At 39.5% G+C, this 19,186-nt stretch overlaps 3 protein-coding genes across 9 annotated transcripts; 2 read left to right on the forward strand and 1 right to left on the reverse strand.

The window, feature by feature from the left end:
* Nucleotides 1-798: 798 nt before the first annotated feature.
* On the forward strand, nucleotides 799-2,469 carry LOC136416221 (lipid storage droplets surface-binding protein 1-like). 3 transcript variants are annotated; one of them, XM_066401300.1, is made up of 6 exons: nucleotides 799-945; nucleotides 1,397-1,528; nucleotides 1,588-1,785; nucleotides 1,860-2,027; nucleotides 2,086-2,168; nucleotides 2,222-2,469. In XM_066401300.1, exons 2-6 carry the CDS (start codon nucleotides 1,400-1,402, stop codon nucleotides 2,226-2,228), a joined length of 585 nt encoding a protein of 194 aa, XP_066257397.1. In that variant the 5' UTR covers nucleotides 799-945; nucleotides 1,397-1,399; the 3' UTR covers nucleotides 2,229-2,469. The 3 variants fall into 3 exon arrangements, with proteins under 3 accessions (XP_066257397.1, XP_066257395.1, XP_066257396.1); XM_066401298.1 differs by having other exon boundaries at nucleotides 2,226-2,469; XM_066401299.1 differs by having other exon boundaries at nucleotides 1,872-2,027; nucleotides 2,226-2,469.
* A 570-nt stretch (nucleotides 2,470-3,039) lies between these two features.
* Nucleotides 3,040-5,012, forward strand: LOC136416281 (protein ST7 homolog). Of its 3 annotated transcripts, XM_066401398.1 has the most exons (6): nucleotides 3,040-3,169; nucleotides 3,229-3,388; nucleotides 3,438-3,678; nucleotides 3,731-4,092; nucleotides 4,153-4,256; nucleotides 4,306-5,012. In XM_066401398.1, the coding sequence occupies exons 2-6, from the start codon at nucleotides 3,245-3,247 to the stop codon at nucleotides 4,901-4,903; spliced, it is 1,449 nt and encodes a 482-aa protein (XP_066257495.1). In that variant the 5' UTR covers nucleotides 3,040-3,169; nucleotides 3,229-3,244; the 3' UTR covers nucleotides 4,904-5,012. The 3 variants fall into 3 exon arrangements, with proteins under 3 accessions (XP_066257495.1, XP_066257494.1, XP_066257496.1); XM_066401397.1 differs by having other exon boundaries at nucleotides 3,731-4,256; XM_066401399.1 differs by lacking the exon at nucleotides 3,040-3,169 and having other exon boundaries at nucleotides 3,229-3,348; nucleotides 3,414-3,678; nucleotides 3,731-4,256.
* Nucleotides 5,013-5,413: 401 nt separating this feature from the next.
* On the reverse strand, nucleotides 5,414-18,652 carry fwd (phosphatidylinositol 4-kinase beta fwd). 3 transcript variants are annotated; one of them, XM_066401395.1, is made up of 14 exons: nucleotides 18,306-18,652; nucleotides 16,077-16,341; nucleotides 12,455-12,641; nucleotides 12,024-12,401; nucleotides 11,839-11,972; nucleotides 9,148-9,373; nucleotides 8,929-9,093; nucleotides 8,650-8,880; nucleotides 8,383-8,595; nucleotides 8,128-8,331; nucleotides 7,896-8,077; nucleotides 7,628-7,846; nucleotides 7,316-7,569; nucleotides 5,414-7,269 (listed from the first exon to the last, which is right to left on the reverse strand). In XM_066401395.1, the coding sequence occupies exons 2-14, from the start codon at nucleotides 16,241-16,243 to the stop codon at nucleotides 7,064-7,066; spliced, it is 2,766 nt and encodes a 921-aa protein (XP_066257492.1). In that variant the 5' UTR covers nucleotides 16,244-16,341; nucleotides 18,306-18,652; the 3' UTR covers nucleotides 5,414-7,063. The 3 variants fall into 3 exon arrangements, with proteins under 3 accessions (XP_066257492.1, XP_066257491.1, XP_066257493.1); XM_066401394.1 differs by having other exon boundaries at nucleotides 5,414-7,272; XM_066401396.1 differs by having other exon boundaries at nucleotides 5,414-7,248; nucleotides 18,306-18,651.
* Nucleotides 18,653-19,186: the final 534 nt, after the last annotated feature.

The following is a 19,186-nucleotide window of genomic DNA, read 5'->3' on the forward strand; positions in this document are numbered from 1 at the left end:
ATGTCCACTTTGGGGGGTTTGACCGTTAAATTCATTTAATTTTTTTTCTTTGCACCTATTTTTGTAAATGGCATATTTCTAAACCGAATTTTCAATGTTCTTGAATTATATGAACAAATTCGAAGTTGAGGAAAGAATTCTAGAATGAGTTTAATGTTTAATTGGATATAGTATTTAATGATATTGATGAGTGAAATTGACCAATAGGAACGCGTCTTTATTTCATAACTTTATAGCACCCAGAATTGAATCTATGATGAATTATTGATAAGGAAGCCTTGTTAGTCACCAGACTGGCGGACATGATGAACTTTGCACCTTTAGATCGAGTTCAAAAAGCAAATGGTCGTACTCCACGCCAATGGATTATACACCAATATGGGAAAATGTCTATGTAGAGTGTATTCCATTAAAATCTTATTTCAATAAAGACGTGTCATGTAAATGTAGACCACATAAAATCTTAATTGCCATTGATTAGGGGAGTTGAGGGTGGCGTTGTAATTAATCAACTGCCAGCTGAGTTTATTTTCCCCCTAATACGCTTTAAAAGACGCCGTTATTGGGTGTTTTAAATTACTGCAAAGTACGGTTTCTTGATTTTAAAAAATAGAAGGAATAATAAGATATGTGACCATCGTCCCATTGTTAATTAGTCATGACTTGAAAGAATTATCCCAAGACATAAATAAATAAAATCCCTTGGAGGTGAACTTAACGACTTCTTATTAGATGATTATCAGCGGTACCATCAAACATGGGAAACAGAGTATACATTGCGTCAAGGTTTAATAAATTAAGTCGACTCTGTGTAGAACGCATTTGAACGTACCGATTAATGCGATTCAGTACTTGTAGCTGCTTGTATAGCGATCGTGTAAAAAGCCTGTTTGTCGTTTTTTATAATATTTCTTGTTTTCTTTGTGTGGAACCGTGACCGTTCTGGTAAGTTTCAAAACAGTTTTCGCTCTTTAAGTTATGTATTGCAAAATATTTCAATTTCTCAAAAAGGAGAAAAACTCCTTTTAGAGTCTAATAAATCCATGAAATTCAAGTTAAACAAAATAAGAACTAAATTCCCCAAAAGTATCAGAAAAAATTCAAAACTATTTTTGTCCTTATCTCCCCTAAACAAATCAATCAACTACAACTTTAACATCTCGAAAATAGCTCCTTCAATGACACTAAAGGTCACTGTGGACGGCTCTAAGGCTTAAGATAATATTAAAAAATACTTCCTTTATCTGTAAAGCTATTCAGACTATTATAATAATAAAACCATCTATCTTTTGTCGCACAGTGATACCGTTTAATCAATCGCCAAGAAAGGGGAATAATTATGTGTTGTAGTTAATTCTAAAGTCCAAGATATGTCTATTGTATTAACAATTTACAGAAAATGTCGACTTCAACTGAAACCCCAGCTACTCCATCCCCAACCTGCATGGAATCAGTTAACAGGATCGCCAAGTTCCCTGTGGTAGAGTCTACCCTTCAAACCGCCCATAACATATACGAAAAAGTCAAAGTACGTGGCGAGCCCTGATTTCACGATTACTTCTTATTCATCACAATGATTAATAATAGGATTATAACAGCGTGACCAACTGGACGCTGCAAACGGCCGAAGACACCGCCTTCAAGGCGGTAGACATCGCCAAGCCCTACGCAACCCCTGTAATGAAGAACTTGGAAGGTCCCATCAAAAAAGTGGACGACGCCCTTTGCTCCGGGCTGGACTACGTCGAAAGTAAAGTACCTGCAGTGAAACTACCTCCCAAAGAGGTAAATATCATCACCATCACCTCATTTACTCCATTTCCACCATCATCACCCTAATCGAGGATCTCCTCAACCAGTTACTTCTGCAGATTTACGAGACCACCAAGGGGTACGTCACCCCCGCAGTGGAGACAGCTAAACATTTGGTGGAACCTGCGGTGAAGGTTTTGGAGCCTGCTGTGACGAAAACTCGCAATATTGTAGAACCCATTGTGGAGCCTATTGTGGAGAATGTGAAGCACAGGGTGGGTGTTAATTGATACCATTGAGGGTTAGCGTTTCATGAATTTGAGGGTTGTTTAGGTCGATGAGTATTTGCACGGGAATCAGGAGGAGGCGCCGGAAGGCCAGCAGTCCACTGAGGCGGCTAGTGGATCAAGCGGCACGTATGATACGTTTCTCAATACTTTGTGGATGTACTAATAGAATTTTCTTCCAGGAAGTGAAGTTATATGCCAAGATTGCGAAAAATAAAGGAGTAATATAATGAAGCCCTTTCGTGTAGTTTTAAGTTTCTGAGTGTTTAAGTTTTTTATATTAATTATCTACTTAATTTAATACTCTCAATAACTAGTAATAATATTCTCTCTGGTTTAGTAGGTATTGAGATTTACGATGTATTTTTTTATTGCATAATACGTGTAAGACTGTTTCTTTTTAAGCAAAATAAAGTTGTTGTAAGTTTGATTTATTGTTTACGTAGTTAATTTACATTCACCATATTGAACAAAAATAGATTTCGCAATAATTATAAAAGAGGGAACATGTCTCGCCATCTGCAAGTCGAGGTCCAAACTTAAATTTCAAGTGCTCAATATTGTGTAATATCTTATCAATTCATTTGATTGAATTCAAAGGTTTTAATAGCTACTCCTGTGGAAAATTTTGTAAAAAAAAGTACTTTAATTGATCATTTATTATTTAATTCAACCTAACTCATAAAAATACAATTAAGAGTTCATTACTCCTGCATTTATCTTTCCAATAAGAAAACTGTATCGTAGAGGGCACTACTATAAGTCTTACTTAAAATGCCCTATTGCCAAATCTAACTACACAATTTCATAGTGATCATTAAAAAGGAATTTATTATCTAATATCAAACATCTGACTAACAGACGAATTGGTTGCACATACGCTTGTGATATATTCAAAGCCTACTTGAGGTTTTCATTTTAATAATCACCCCTAATAATATAGATCCCTGTGTATGATTTCTTGAAATTTCAAGGATACTGAACTAATTCTTGCGTAGCGGCAACACTGCTAATTTTGTTCTTGTCAAAAATTAAAGCAATTTTGTTAAAAATAAATATTTAGTAATAATTTATTTGCATGACCGTAAAGCAGTTTTTCTTAAATGAAACGGCTATCGTTAATCGGCTAAGTAAGACTGGCACAAATTCCCCTTCAATATTGACATATAACATTTCCCCCCCTTTGCAGAGCGTTCCCCAACAAAATGTGGGATTCCTCTATGTTTCTCAGCAATTTAACGCCGAAATTCTACGTTGCTTTAACCGGGACTTCATCTCTCATATCAGGCCTGATTCTCATTTTTGAGTGGTGGTATTATCGGAAATACGGAACTTCTTTTATCGAACATGTATGTTGCTCCTTTCCAACGGCAGTTCCCCTTATGTTATTGCCTTTAGATGTCTGCAAATCACATCAGCCCCTGGATAAGTGGAGAGTACAAAGAGGATACATCCAACCCCCTGACATCACACTCTATGTTGCCTGAATGCAAAGTGTGGAGAAATCCCCTTAGTTTGTATCGAGGGGCTGAGTATGAGAGATTTCACAGGGCCACCAATAAAGACCCCTTAACATACTATGACATGAATCTGTCAGCTCAAGATCATCAAACATTCTTTACATGTGAAGTCGATGCTGGTAGGCACTATCTCAAATGCATTTTGTAATGTTACTATGATAATAATTTCAGGAAAAGCTGAGTATGAGATAATGCAGACTGCGTGGAGGGAGAGAAACCCGCAAGTGCGGGTCAAAGCAGCACACAGTGCTCTTGAAAAAAACCCTGATTGTGCCACTGCTTACATCCTCTTAGCCGAGGAGGAAGCCCCTACTATAACAGAGGCTGAAAAGATACTTAAACAAGCTTATAAAGTGGCTGAAGCAAACTACAGGAAGTCTCAAGCATTGCAGCATCAAGGGAGTCTTATGGAGGCTCAGCACAGACGAGATACAAATGTGCTGATTTATGTGAAAAGGCGTCTGGCGATGTGTGCGAGGCGGCTGGGGAAACTTAAGGAGGCTGTTAAAATGTTTAGAGACTTGACTAAGGAGGTACCACCTATTATGAATGTTTTGAACATTCATGAGAATCTTATTGAGGCCCTGCTGCAGATGCAGGCTTATGCTGATGTGCAGGCTGTGCTGGCTAAGTATGACGATATTTCCCTGCCCAAATCTGCTACTATATGTTACACTGCTGCGCTGCTTAAAGCCAGGTGAGGGAGACTAAACTTGTTGGTTTGTAATGTCATGTAATTGTTTCAGAAATGTGGCAGATAAATTTTCTCCAGACGTGGCGAGTAAGCGGGGCCTTAGCAACGCAGAGCTACAAGCTGTGGAGGCTATTCATCGAGCGGTTGAATTCAACCCTCACGTCCCCAAATATCTTCTAGAAATGAAACCCTTAATATTGCCCCCTGAGCACATCCTTAAAAGGGGAGATTCCGAGGCGCTGTCTTATAGCTTTTTCCATTTGCAGCATTGGAAAGCCATTGATGGAGCTTTGAATTTGCTTCACTGCACTTGGGAGGGCACTTTCCGTATGCTTCCTTACCCCCTAGAAAGGGGACACCTTTTCTATCCCTATCCAACATGCACGGAATGTGCAGATAGAGAACTGTTGCCTACGTTCCACCAAGTTTCCGTTTACCCTAAGAAAGAACTGCCGTTTTTCATTATTTTCACTGCCGGGTTGTGTTCGTTTACCGCCTTGCTGGCACTCCTGACTCACCAGTACCCAGATCTAATGGGCGCAATAGCCAAAACCGTTTTGACATGGATTTCCTTGCCGATTTTCTATTTGTACGAGAAGATGGAGAGTGTGGTGCCGCCTAATTTGTGGCAGCAAGTAATACGGATTTAAGTTGTTTGTATTCGGAGTCCGGTGGACCTGTTTCTTAGAGAAACTGCAAGACATTACTTTTTCCAGGTCCCTTTAAGTGGATTTAAGAAATACAGTGTTTTATTGAAAATGGAACTCTGCGTTATATTATTTAGTGTTTAGTGTTTAGTTATTAGTTTACTCGGTACAAGCGCTGGCAAAAGCCTCCGTCGTAAGGTCTCTGGAATATTGGGGCTTCTTCAGTGACGCAAAATTAGTTGTATAGGGAAAATCTGAGATAAATTAGCATTGCAAGTTTTTCTTTGGAGGAATAGAAAATGGGACAACAGGACAATATGAGACAATGCTTAAAGGAACGCAAATAGCAATACACGGGCACAGTTTTAGAATAAGCACATGAAATATATGCTGATGTGATTGAGCAGCGCCTTGAATAAGGGCGGGTTTAAAAAGGGTGTTTCCCATTATTTTTAACGTCACTTTTTATTAACGTCAGTAAATGATGACTGAAATAAATTAACTCCATCGCTCTTATTAAATTTTCATTTTTATTGGTAAATAGATACATATCATACTTAAATCTTCTCTCAAGACACGTATCAATATCCACATCAATCTTTCTTTGTAAACTATAACGTCGTCGAAGCATACAAAGGAAGATTGACCATTTAACTTTACCATAAAAGTAAAAAATTGAACATATCATATCATAGATCATTTTGATTTAGGAGCTGGTTTAAACCAATTAATTACAAACATTTTCTAAATCTGCAATGACGAGTGACTATCAGTCTTTTGCATATAGTCGCTTTTAATAAGAATAGATATCAAGAAAATGGTTAGAAGAGCAAAATTAATAACGCAATTAAACAATTTTCACCTAATGATTCATCAAAGAAAGACTAGAAATTCCCTAAATGCGCACGTGAGTGATGGTTTCACTGAACCGTGATAATTACAGATACAATTTTAACAAATTTATTCTATTAACTTTCCTCCGTTAATACAGGCATATAAAATGGATGGATACTTGTCAGTTATATTATATTACGTAATGCTAAGAGATAGGAGAGTTTATATACATTGTTACATTAGAATAGAGTACATTAAATTGCTCAACAAATACACACCAACAAATGCCTCAAAACAACCTTTATGAATGCGAGAGATTTACCTATATCGATTCAATTGAATGTCTTTTAGGATCGTAGGAGAAAGGTGGCTATGAGAGAACTACTTTAACAGTAATTTTGAAGGCCAAATTATCTTAGATATTTTCTCCCAAAAACCAACGAATAACATAATGGTGATGGCACTGGTACTTGTGATCAAGAGCAGTTATTGACGATCCCGATTGAGTTAGCCCTGGACTCTCAATAGCGTGTCGTTTATAATTCAACCAAATAGCGATGGTAAACTTAATTTCTGGCTTGCGTTTCTCGAAACCTATGATACCCCGTATAAAAATACCAAATAATGTAGCAAACGAATGGTCGTATATGGCTTCCCCGAGACAAAGGTCTGTTATGTTCCTGACAAACGTTACATTAAATTAAAAATTTGGCCCTAATAAGACCATGTACACATTTCAAAACCACAACTAAGAATCAGTGCCTTCGATGATTTTTGGTATGTATCCACCTTCAAAATTGACTGCAACTTAGAACTCCGAAGTTACTTAATCACACTCACACGCTCGCGATCTTCCTTAAATGAAGGTAAATAACATTCGCACTGAGTATCAAAACCTATCTAAATCCTTGACTCACTCATCGATTAAAAGACGAGCCACATAAATCTATCTTGAGCATTTAATAAAACGAAATTAAACACACTCACTTAAAATAAACATAAAGTGTTTCGGAGATGGCTCAGTCCATTTGGTCTCGTGGTAAAGATTACAAGGAAGCTATAGAACCCTGTACCTTCTTCAAACATACCTAAATTAAATTTATAAAAAAACGTTAAATAATGATGATTACAAAGGAGTATTTGCGTGAAAGTATTTCATATACTTCTTCTGTCCATAAAACCTGGTAAACAGGAATTTCTCGAAATTTCTTTTGAGAAGAGAAACCTTCTGTACAATGTCACTGGATCCAAAGTTTTGTTCTATTCACTCGGCCCAACACTAGAGCTCGAAAGTTACTAAACCACACATTCTTGGAAATTATCACAAAGCTATAGTATCCCGTTGGTAAAATACTGATACCCGTCATATAACTTAGTCGACAGAGAGTGGATACTTCCCTCGACCATGCGATTCACCTCCATCTGAAGCTGGTCCTCGGTCAGGTTCATGTGGAAGCGATTGCGTAGGTTTTGTACTGTTGGAGCTCCGGATTTGAAGCAGGGAAGTTGGTTGCCTGTAACATTCAAAAACGTCTCTTCTGCACTCTTAAGCAACAAACTTACTGGCAGCATGCAACTTACTAGATCTCATAATCTCCACTAAATCTATTATGGTTCCATGATGTTTGCGGGCGGCGACCAGGCCTTGCAGGATCAAGATCTTGAAATAGGCGAACATGTCTGAATGCTCGCCGCCCATCACTTCTACGAATTCGTGAGTTAACTTAAAAGGCGACTTTTCGAAGCCCAAATTCTTCGGCGATGTGGAGAGGATAAATCCAAAGTCAATGTGGATCAAATGCCCGTCGCTTTTTAAGAGAATATTCCCATTATGTCTGCATGCGAAAAACTCACTATAATAGGCTTCAGGGAACATTTTTGTGTTTCTCTCACCGATCTTTGACTTGAATCAGGTAGCAGATGAGGCAATATGCCGCGCAGCTTTGCACAAAGTTTTTCTGGGCGGTTAGGAAAGCTTCAGAAGTTTCAGGCCCGAATTCCTTTTTGAAATACTGGAGCAGAGAGAGCTGGCAATGTTTTTTGATTTGGTGCAAGGACACTGTATTCAAAATCGGTTCTATTAAGCCGCTATCGTCTGACAATACTAATATCCTATAAGAAAATATTAGAGACAAGGCCTCAATTGTACTGAAAAATATACCTATAGGGGTGAATCCATAGAGACACATGCTCCATTTCCCAGATCTTCTGAAACACGGACAAGAGCTGAAAGGCCATCAACTCTTGCCGCAAGTCATCGCCGCACTTTACAATACACGAGAGCAGCTTCCAAGTAGCCAAATGGCCGTAAGGCGAGGTTTCCCTAATACGAGTTTCTTTGTCCTGCACAAAGAAAACTACTACAAACCCCCCTTAAAAACTCTAACACTTACCTGCCAGGGCTCCTTTAAAACTGCAGCAGAGGGATCTTCAGGATCATGAGTAAACTGTCTGTTCTTTTCCTCATGGAAGAAATCTGACAACCTCCTTCGAATCTCGCTGGCAGGGATCGACACTGCAGGAACGCCCGAATCGCTAGAATCTTGACTCATCTGCGATATCGTGTCTCTGTCCACTGTCTTCTTCATTTGAGTGTACTGGAATTTACTATGTTACATCTGTATGGAGGCATGGAGGGGTATAAGAACCTGCTGAGAAATTTCATCGTCCTCTTGGCTCCACTCGGGATCGTTGTCTTCATAACAACTGCCGCATACACTGAAAGCCGATAAAGAGATGGAGTCGTGCTTTAAATTCTCCTCAGATTTTGTATGCCTCAAAGTGGACATGATTTTACTGGGTACTGAGGAAGTGTAGATATCCTCCACCTCCACCACTTCGATATAGACTATATAGGGAGCCTATAAATCCATATTTAGCTACTTCTTCCCAATCGATTTCATAGTTAATCAAACCTTGTCTTTGGAGTTTAAGACTGCAGCTACTTGAGGAGGAATCCGCACTACAAAATGGGGCGATTCCGTGTGCAAGGGCAGCCAAACCCTCGCGGGTAGATTGAGGTTTAAAGTAGTGAGCTCAGCTACAAGTCTCGTAGTTTTCGCCTCTTTAGTTGGTATGGAACTGAGCAGTTTTCCGATTAGGATGAGCGCTTGCATGAACTCCAACTCAGGCCTCAGTCTTGGAGCCTATCAACTGCCGTTAATTTCCTTCTGACTTAGAAAAATTTCACTTACAGAGCAGGTGCATTCAGTCTTTTCTCCCCTAAGATCGTTCACCAAACTGCGTCTGCTTTCGAAACACACACAGCCGTTCTCAAAGGCTCTGCCCGAGCTCAAGTCCCCGAGGCTCAGTTTCGCGGATCGCGGCTCGATTGACCCCAATAAAGCGGAAGCGTCGCTCTTAATTAAACCTTTAGTTAAAACAACGATTTTGCGGAATAATTAGCATCGAACCTGCGATCTCTGGTGCGACTTCTTGGAAGGAACGGTTAAGGTTAATGAGAGCGTCATCCTATCTTGAGGCAATGAGGCCTGACCTTTGGGCCTTAGCTCTTCGGAAAGTATTAAGTTGCGCAGTTTAATGCCGTGTGGTTTCTTTTTTGAGGGAACTGTGGCGTTGGTACTGTATGCGTGCAGTAACCAAGCGCACTTCAGAGAAAAATCAATGGAAAGTCGACATCTGGAAACAAAAACGATCATCGACGATAAAATAAAATCGCTGCAAAATGGCAACTACGCAACGTTCATTTGTCACAATAACATGGCGAACATGCTTGGCAACTATGTGATTGTGACAAAGACAAAGAAAAATGGCAGCCAAAATTTAGGAGTGCCAGGTTGCTACATTGACAAGTTTTTAAACTGAATTTTCAAACTCTCAATCCCGGACCGTTATTTACTTTACAATCGGAATTAACCTGAATCTATCCAAACCTACATTGCGGGTGTATTGACTCATTGAACATTGTTGATCTAGACAACCAAAAATCTGGGGCAAGGTGTGAAAACTATTTAGCTCGAGCATATTTACACGGGGAGGAAAGGCAACGTGAAACTTTACAATAACCATAACAAACGTTTTCGTCAAAAATTGTGAATCTAAATATAGTGAAGCCAAACGGAAATCGAAAGTCCAAAGCTTGAAACAGCCCCCGCCTAGATTACGTTTTTTGAAACGACCCAATTTACGTCTTCGCCCAGGAATCAGGAAATGGGGCGCGGCGTCATAATGATGGGCCAGAAAGGCTAAAATGCGGCTGTACATTTTACTTGGCTCTCCTACATGTCATTTATTATCGCGAAATGGGAACGAGGCGTATCATAAGCGAAGGGTGGAACGGAACTCCCGGCTGAAAGCTCCAAACGACAGAGTTATTGTGTATCAACTTTGTTTGTTTCGTAGAGCGATTATTGCGGCTTATTCCATATAAACTTTCTTTTCGTATTAAAACTTCCGCATCGACACTTGATATCTCCGAAATATAAATAAACACTTCTCGTGGGAATCGAAATTTTTCCTAGTAAACAACAACAAGCAAAATTTAGCCATTGCCAAATTAAAAAATATTTAGATAAGTGGCTGATTGGATATGCTCAGCGGTTTGCAGGATATTACAAACATCGCAGGCGTCGATTTGCCAATAAAAATAAATTACCCAAGAGTACATATCGCTTTATAACTGAATGTTTGGGCTTTTAATTGGAAGATTTTAAAACAGCACCAATGAAATTAAATAGCCATGAAATGCGCTTCCTACGATAACAGAGAAGCTCCGGAATGTGGCGTTGCAAATATGACATCGTTAGTGAGCAAAACACACACTGAGACAACTTAACTTAAGCTTTTTCTTGAAGAACCAACCCGGAAAAATAAGTCAAATATCCGAAAATTTTGTCAGCGTGGCAGCATCGCACTCACGTATGCCAGCTGTGTTATTTTGAACAAAAAACGTCGCATTGTTGCCATTTCGCGGCAGATGATTTAATGCGTGTTTTTTTAAAATTTCATTCGGGATTAACTTGTCGCACAAAAGTAGGGGGTTATTAGAGCGAAAATGAAGGGTTTTTATCATTAATTGTTTTACTCGTTGATCACTAGTCAAAAAAATAGGCTGTAAATTTCGGGATTGTGAAAAGAACTGTGGCCAAATCAAACCAATTCGAGTCGAAGCGTGTTTGTTCTCAAATAGGATATTTCATTTGAAAACCTAGCTCTGGATTCTATCTGATGCACAAAGATAAATAGTATCCCTGTTCCTCGACATTACAGTTTTCGTATCTGATAGTAGACGATACTAAGCAGATGCGGCTGCTTAGGTCTAATTAGGCGATCAGTACTATTTTTGGGCTATATGGCGGCTGCCAATGAGATGCTTTATCAATTTATCTCCACTTATTTAAATGTACTCGTGGGCGACTCTAGAAAAAATACAATTATAAATATTTACAGTGTTTTCGAATCCAGGTGCTTTTAACTGAAAAACCGCAATAAAAAGCTTAAAATACTTAAATTCCGACCGCAATCGTGACGCAAAACTGTAAACCATAATATATGACCTCACAACTTGAATGGAAAACCTTTGAAAACGAATCAGATATCTGCAGCATCCAATCGGCCTGTAATTGGCAACAGAGCGACATTCAATTGTCACCACACTATGGCCGACAGGCCTAGCTGTCATATGAGTGCGACAGAGAGAAAACACACTGGATCTCTGTCGTTTCTTGAGGGCCAAGTTGCTAAAGTCGGCTTCCTTCAAGAAAATTTAACGAACTCTGATCACGAATTTTTGGATGAGCGACAGTCCTGTTAAACATCGTTGTGCTGGATAATGGATTTCCTAGTTTTCGGCTATGCATGTGTCACTCATTTACCAGGTAAAACGCCCCGTGTAATCATTAGTATGCGACAATGTCAGTATCAAACCATGTATCAAGGCCAGAGAGATAATTAGACATGAATGACGTTTAAATTCTGTATCAATTAGAAACAATAACTATTTTCGTTATATACGCGGTTATCGTGTAATGAAACGATACGTTGGTATTGTTATATGAAAAAATATATCAGTGACATTTTTGTTTCAAACAAAATAAAGGTGATAATGTAAGACGGTAAAGTTGCAAATAAATTTCCACACTTACCGATATACCAGGTATCTGTGTATCACTTCGGCAACCTCATGCATTTCGATGTACATGCAGACGAGCTGCGGCAGATAAAAATCCACTTCCTGATCGTTGAATGTGAATAGTTTGTTGACGATGTAGCAGAGTACCTGTAAATGTCCCTCAATCAGATGGAAGTACCATTAAACGGGAGCACTTACTCCCGGCTCTTTGCTGTTGAACAAATAGTGCATGGCCATGGACACGTCGAAGACTTTGCTCTCCAACAACCTCAGCATTCCCGAACTCTTCGGAGGGGGCCGTTGCCCGTCCTCCTCCTTGCAGTCACTCTCATCACTTTCACTACTATTTACACTTATAGTACACGTAAGATTGTCTTTAGTCCTCGGGGAACCTGCGGATTTATTTTGGCACTTCGGTACTGGTTTGTCTAGGTCATCCAGGCTTTCGCGGCTCTCGTTGGATAGGTGCTCCACGCTGGATTCCCTGGTGGTGTCGCTGGTGTCCGAGCCGCAGATAATGCCGCTGTCGTCCGAGCCTAAGGACGCCAGTTCGTCTCGTTGTTTCGCCGAGGAACTCTGCGAAATCATTTTATAGCAATCAAAAGTGACTTAATCAAAAGAGGACGTACCTGATGTCGGACGCTGTCGCATAAAGTGGCGACAGCCACGTTCTCACATTCAGGGCTAGGAGTGACGTCTACTTCGGGGATTTTCTGGAGGGCTGAGTCTAGGGACCTGTTCCGGTGGTGGAGGGTGAGATGGGAGGCGGGACCAGCGGTCACTTGGGCCACAGGGGGCAGCAAAATGCCCATGGACCTGCAATAGGGTTGAAAAATCGCCATATTTCATTAAAGGGTCTCAGTGGAAATATAGACTTATTGTGCTGGGACTACCATGGGTTTAGAACGCAGCTACGTAAAGCATTTGATTGTTCCCCTGCACCGGCAATGCAAAAGCACTGCCAGCCACGTTCAAAAATTACAAGTCCACCCATCACGTTATTTCAATGCTTATTTTGCATACTTTTTTTCTTAGTCTCGGACGTAGATGGTCCTTAAGCTCAAAATAAACAATACCCCATTGATTGTCTTAACAATTACAACCAACAAATCTCCAAACTTAAACAGCTTTCTCTCTCTGCACCGAAAAAAAAACCACATATGCTTCTACATTTCACTATTTCATGAAAGAGAAACCTTTGTGGTTTGCCCGTCAGTCACAGACTCATTGAATTAGAGACTAAAAATCGACATGTCTCAGTTCAAGTACCCTAAATGTCTCTTATTTTCCTGTGTTCTATTTAAAAACGCCGACACGCCCATCGAGAATCCTGAGGGCGTTCAACTCCATTTTTATTTATTGGTACTTTACACTTCGGCGATTCTGGTGCATTAAGTGAGCAATGCACCGACTATATGTGTGTGCTCCATTTTAGTTCCCATGACCTTCTTTCCCCAGTATGTGCCCTAGACTGGAACTGATTTAAGTGTAAGTCCACAGGATGTCCCTTAAGTCATTTAATTTCGATGAATCAACCATACCACGCTGGCAATTTTAATTTAACACTAAACACTCGGCCGTTTCATTTCCATTTACGCACCACAGACATTTTCTGCATTCCATTTAATTAATATGGCGTTGGCGCGCATTCCATCACTATCGCCAACCGTGATAGTTGTGTGTAAATTCACGATGCAGGACTGTACTGAACAGACATCTCTGAACTATTTTTAATTCCGCTAATTAGTCCGTGCACTCCTTTGCAGTTTCATACACCAGAGAAAGTGTTACAAAGGCATTACATCTGGTTAAACAATCCCCTCAAAACTAACGAGGTCATCGGCAATTAATCTCATAATAAAGTTTTATTGTCTAAACAAATGCATTGTGTCGGGCTAAAATTGAATGTGTCCACTGAAAATGTTCTCCCTTTCTCTGAAGGAAGTAAAAGCTTAACGCATCTGATTAGGCTTTTATATGGCCGTCGAGATGTAATTTAGTATGCGAGGCTCTTTAGAGCACCAATGGACCGGATTAATGCGCTGTGAAGTCCGGCCTAGATAAGCTCAAGCTTTATGAGCAAATTGTTAATACTATAGCATTGATAATTGCCATAGTTTTAGCAATACGTGAGGCTCAACAATGCTATCACCATATCCTCTCCTAATAACAAGAGCGTCCGCTCTAAGAAAACATGCGCATCTGCCTTGGGAATTTACTCACGTAATACACACACCTAATGTTTTATAAATTAGACTTTGTTTTATTTATGTATTTAAAATAAGGAAGCGGACGGACAGGTAATATAAATCTGTTCCTATTCGGATTTATCGGTTTTATTAAAAAAGTCGATTCCAGACAAAATGGCGAACGATAATAGCACTTTTTTGAGTAATAAGCGAGTATTCGAAAATAGGCCGCAGAAAACACCGTTCTCAACACCTTGACAAAAACAAAATTCCCGCTGACTAAGGAAGTCCACTTGGCGCTAACGATATACACCACGGACAGGCGAGACCATGCAAAACAAAAATAAATGTACTTGAGTGTAACAAATTTAAGTTTGTAGTGTCTGTTTCCCTGATTTCGTGAATCATTCGCACATTTTTATCAACCAGACTCCTTCAAAAAGCTCCCAACATTATTCTTTCTCTCGGCAATTTCGATCATTGTTCGTGTCGAGTATTGCCCGGGACTTGTTATTAAAAATAATCGAGCTGATAACACTTTACGCCAATAAGGACTAATTGCACGGCTTGAAAATACGCAGAAAAGTGTATCAAAGAACGGGCAGGAAATTGCAGCGATGGTACCTAGTACCAGCAGCTTTCTACAGCGGTGCAGGTCTACTTTCATTCAGCCTGCCGAGACGAAAAGTGAAAATTTGTTTTGCAGAAGTCACTATTTAAATTTTAGATTTGCAGGAAAATGATGACAAATCTCGTGCTTTCGGTAACCGTGAAGGTATAACCAGAAACAACATAATAAATGATGCACTGAAGGGGGCTTTAAATTGACAATAAGATAAGGTCGAATACGTCAATTACGTTAAGCAAACAGTAGGAACGACTTTACTACAATCAACGGGAATTTTAGCCTCTTAATAGACATACAGAGGAATTCTACCTTGTGGGCGCAGTTGCAGAACAATATAATTCATATTCTTGGGCAAACTGCGTAACCCATGATTCCGTTGGCGAACCAACATAAGAGAATACTGCGAAGAATCCCAGCTTGTTCATAGAACGACAATCGCCTATTTATTACAAGAAAACCCAGGCAGATCTGCACCTAATTGCACGAGCCGGCAGATAATTGCAAAACGAATTGCTGACGCAAAAAAATCGCTTGAAAAAATAAAAGAGGAAGTTGCGTTCAGCTGCAATCAAATCAATCGATTCTAATAAGGCCAAATCGTCCTTGGGACTGGGAATTCATCTCAAAAGGTTTTCAATTAGCTAAATGCGACATTCATCGGTTTAACGAGGCGGTGTCACTGCCTTCCTGCCTCGTCTCAGCACTAACAAGTGTGCCTAATTTCGGGAGAGAACCAAACTACCGGCAACGACGCGATATCTCCATAATGCTTGGGGGAAAGTTATCCAGCCATACAAGCTCTTGGGTGTAGATGCAGCAGGGTTGCCAGATGGGGGAAAAAGTTCAAGCAAACGAAGCTTACTGTTATAAATAAAACCGCCATAAATCCCCTTCCGACAGGGCCATTAAGCTTTTCGTAAAAAGGTCGTATCAAAGGGGACTGTTACTATTAAATTATCGTGGAATGCGGGTCCCCTGTTTCAAACCTATTTTGATTTATGTTTATATGTTGAGGCTCTGTGCGCCCAACAGAGGCAAAAGCCCGCATTCTGAAGAGAGCCACAAGAGATTCGTGAACGTGTATAGAAAGTAAATGAACATGCTGAAACACGTGTTCACGCATTGGATACGAGAGATTAGAGGTGCCATAGAACGGGAACCTACGAGAAACGGTTCTTTCTTAAGCCGATTTGTCTGGAAGGAATTCTTTTAGATTCAAAAGCGGGACATAGAACTTATAAGGCAACACGTCTGATTCATATTATGTGAGAAAACAGTGACTAATTCATTTTATCTCAAACGAGGTCACAAACTGGTCAGATGATCCCCGCATGCAAAGCTTGAAGGCAACGTGGATCTTCTCCCCTCACATCCCGACATTGCACGATTATACAATTTCACAAAATTAATCCTCCATGCAACACCACATCTTACCTGAAATCCAAGCTTAAATTCCTTTGATGATTGCTGAGCCTTCCCCGGTTTCCTTGTGGTCCATTGACAGCAGCTCCTTTCCCATGCACTGCAGGCACTGCGTCCCTGTAGCCTCCGATTTTGGGCCTCCTCAACACCGGCTGAGGGAACGTAGTCCCAGTACTCATTGCGGTCCCTCAACTACCTCCCGCTCTCCTCGATCATTGTCTTGTGCTCTACGCTGTACATCGCGACCACCATGGGGTTCGTAGGATGATGAAGAGGTCTGAGAAGTTCATACATTTGTTGATTGTTTCGAAGCTGTCGAGTGTTGATTTAATCGAGATGCACACTAAGGTTCAAAGTGGATTTGATTGAATCCCTCGAACCAAATCTTGGAATGGCGATGATTGGAATGTTTTCCACTCACACGCTGATAAGGTCAGTGTCTGAGTATGAGTAAGTGCCAGAAATTAGTGTAGTGATTGGCACTGCGTTTGCGGGCAGTGATATAATACACATAAATAAACAAAAGCGTGATATTTCGGATGCAAATGCTTTTGCAAATTGATGCTAGTGAAGCCAATTAACGCTGGTTTTAGCCTGGACTGCCTTGTAAATTAGAATGTGGCCTTGTCATAACCACCAGTCTCCAGTACCTGTTACCGATACTGAGAATATGGTTTGGGTGATGAATGAGAATTATGTTCGGTTTCATCTCGACGATTGCCTAATGCTCTGGATGAAGGAAGGCCAAGAGCGGCACGGAAAACTTTATTAAAAGCATATTTAAAATGGAAACTAGGTTTTCTGAAAAGGAGCAGAAGCTTGAAACCTAATTAATTATTTTAATAAGGAAAAAGATGCAAAACGACCTCTTTTTATGTTGAAATTATTGCAGCTAATTTCTGCAAGAAAGCCTCAAGGCGGGCTGGGGCATTAACAAGGGCAAATAATACAAAACAATAACAAAATGAATTTTATTCATATCTATCAACAGGGAACAAAAAATAAGCTCTCGAATTTGGGAGATCCTTCATGTAATCCAGAGAAATCCGGTACTTTTTTATCTTAACTTTTAGAGAGTTGCTGTGCATTACGATAATCTATATTTATGGTAAATAAATTTAAATCACCGGGCATTTTAGGTGAAAAGGACGCAAAACATAATACCACTGGGCAACCGCTATTTAAAGTGCACATACAACAAAGCCTCGCATCTATTTATTACATTCTGTGGGGTTAAACATATTGAATAACGAGGGGCAAAGGCAAGAGAGCATAAAACACAAAAATACATCCCATATCCTGTATATCTGATATATAGGTTTTTCTCATTAAAAGTCAAAAAATCTGATGATTCAAAAATGAACTTTTTGAGAATTATTAGCTCTTATGTTTAAAGCTGTTAAAGTAACTAGTACATTGTAGTGGCAACAAAAGAATGAGTTTTTTGGGAGGAAACCTAATTCTCAAATTGTAGCCCTATGTAACATAATGTACAGTTCAGCTACAGCTTAAGCCTTAAGGCAAATGAAAATTACCCTTAAGGGATACACAACCTAAAACAACTTTGCAATTAAAAATATATCTTATTTAGGACATGGTGCCACTTGAGATGACATTAGGGTTGTTGACCCAACTCTCTCTGTAACATAGTTAAGGTATTTATGCTCTCACTCAACCCTCTCTTACTCCCCTCAGATCCCTGCCTCATCTGAAAGGGTTATTCCCCTTGAGTATTCCCGGTGCCTTCTCCAAATTTCAGTTAGGGAGTTATTTTAAGAACAAATTTAATAAATAACCAGGGTCCACAATTCAAAATAAATATGATTCCTTCAGAATCTGACTAAGCAATTAACCCGAGGACTGATATTAAGAACTCTAACTCATATGAACACAAAGGGATAAACCTCAAAACAACAAACTTTAAAGATCAGCTAGAACCAGTTGAAGTGACCCTAATGAATTTCAAGTCTTTTTAGAGCCTCATATAAGTCTCAATAAAAAGCTCAAATAAAGCTCAACAGAAGCTGTATGAGAGGCACAAACAATGGTCAAGGCTTTACCAAAACTGCAAATAAAAACGAAACCAAAACAAACACAGGAAAAGCCCATTTTTAAAAATCTTATTGTACATTCTAAAGCCTACAAGGCAAACCCAAATAGGCCTGTTTGCTATGCAAGGGTGTGCCAAAAAACCCCAATCAACCCTACCAAAGCAGAGCTACCCTAATACCCCAAACACACCTTACTTCTCTTGGTTAAAACCATCCACAATTGTTTCGAAAATATGCAAAACTACTAAAATAAACGTATAATTAACTTTCTATATGTCGAGCTTTGGGATCCTTGAAAAAAATACGGTCTGAACGTCACAATACCTTCCAAATGGTGGGGTTTTTAGCGCGACTAACGATAGGGCAAACACTGATTTATATGAACAAACAATAAAGACACTAATACGTCGATTTCGTGTTTAGTTTTATGAGATTATGCGAACAATGTCAGATGAATAAACACGGAAACATTCTATGAACGCGGTAAGACGCCATGTTGTGACATGGAGGCCGACAGGCTGCGACTGCAACGCCCCGAGTGGATGGAAATTGGAAATAAACTGGGACAAGCAACGTTGCCATGCTACACGATTATTACTGATATACGCGTCTTTTTTCGTTACTTTCTCACAGATTTTTTGAGTTTTTTATTCTCCTGTCAAGAAGACCTATTTTCAATACAGTTAAAGAAATTTTTAAAAGTGTTAAATTGAGCTATATGGCATATTATTGTAGACACAAAACCAATAAAAAAACAAGAACTCGGAAATGTTTCATAACAACGTGGCAATGTTGCAAATTTCTGATTCATATAATTTACATTACGAGAGCTAGTTGAAAAGTACTTGAATAGTCCATTACGAGGGAGGTGCAATTTTAAATAAATTTTTAGAGGGTTCTTCATCAATTTCCGATTAATCTGCGAGTTTTTATATTAAAACTGCACACGCACCAAGCACAAAAGCATCTCTCTTTTTAATTTATTTATGACTGTAGTAATGCCTAGTCAAAGGTAGATTCTTCGACATAAAAAACTCAGGTACTCATTCTTACTGAGAATTCGAAATGAAA

The sequence above is a fragment of the Euwallacea similis genome, chromosome 22 (genome assembly GCF_039881205.1).
Source record: "Euwallacea similis isolate ESF13 chromosome 22, ESF131.1, whole genome shotgun sequence".
Taxonomy (NCBI): domain Eukaryota; kingdom Metazoa; phylum Arthropoda; class Insecta; order Coleoptera; family Curculionidae; genus Euwallacea; species Euwallacea similis.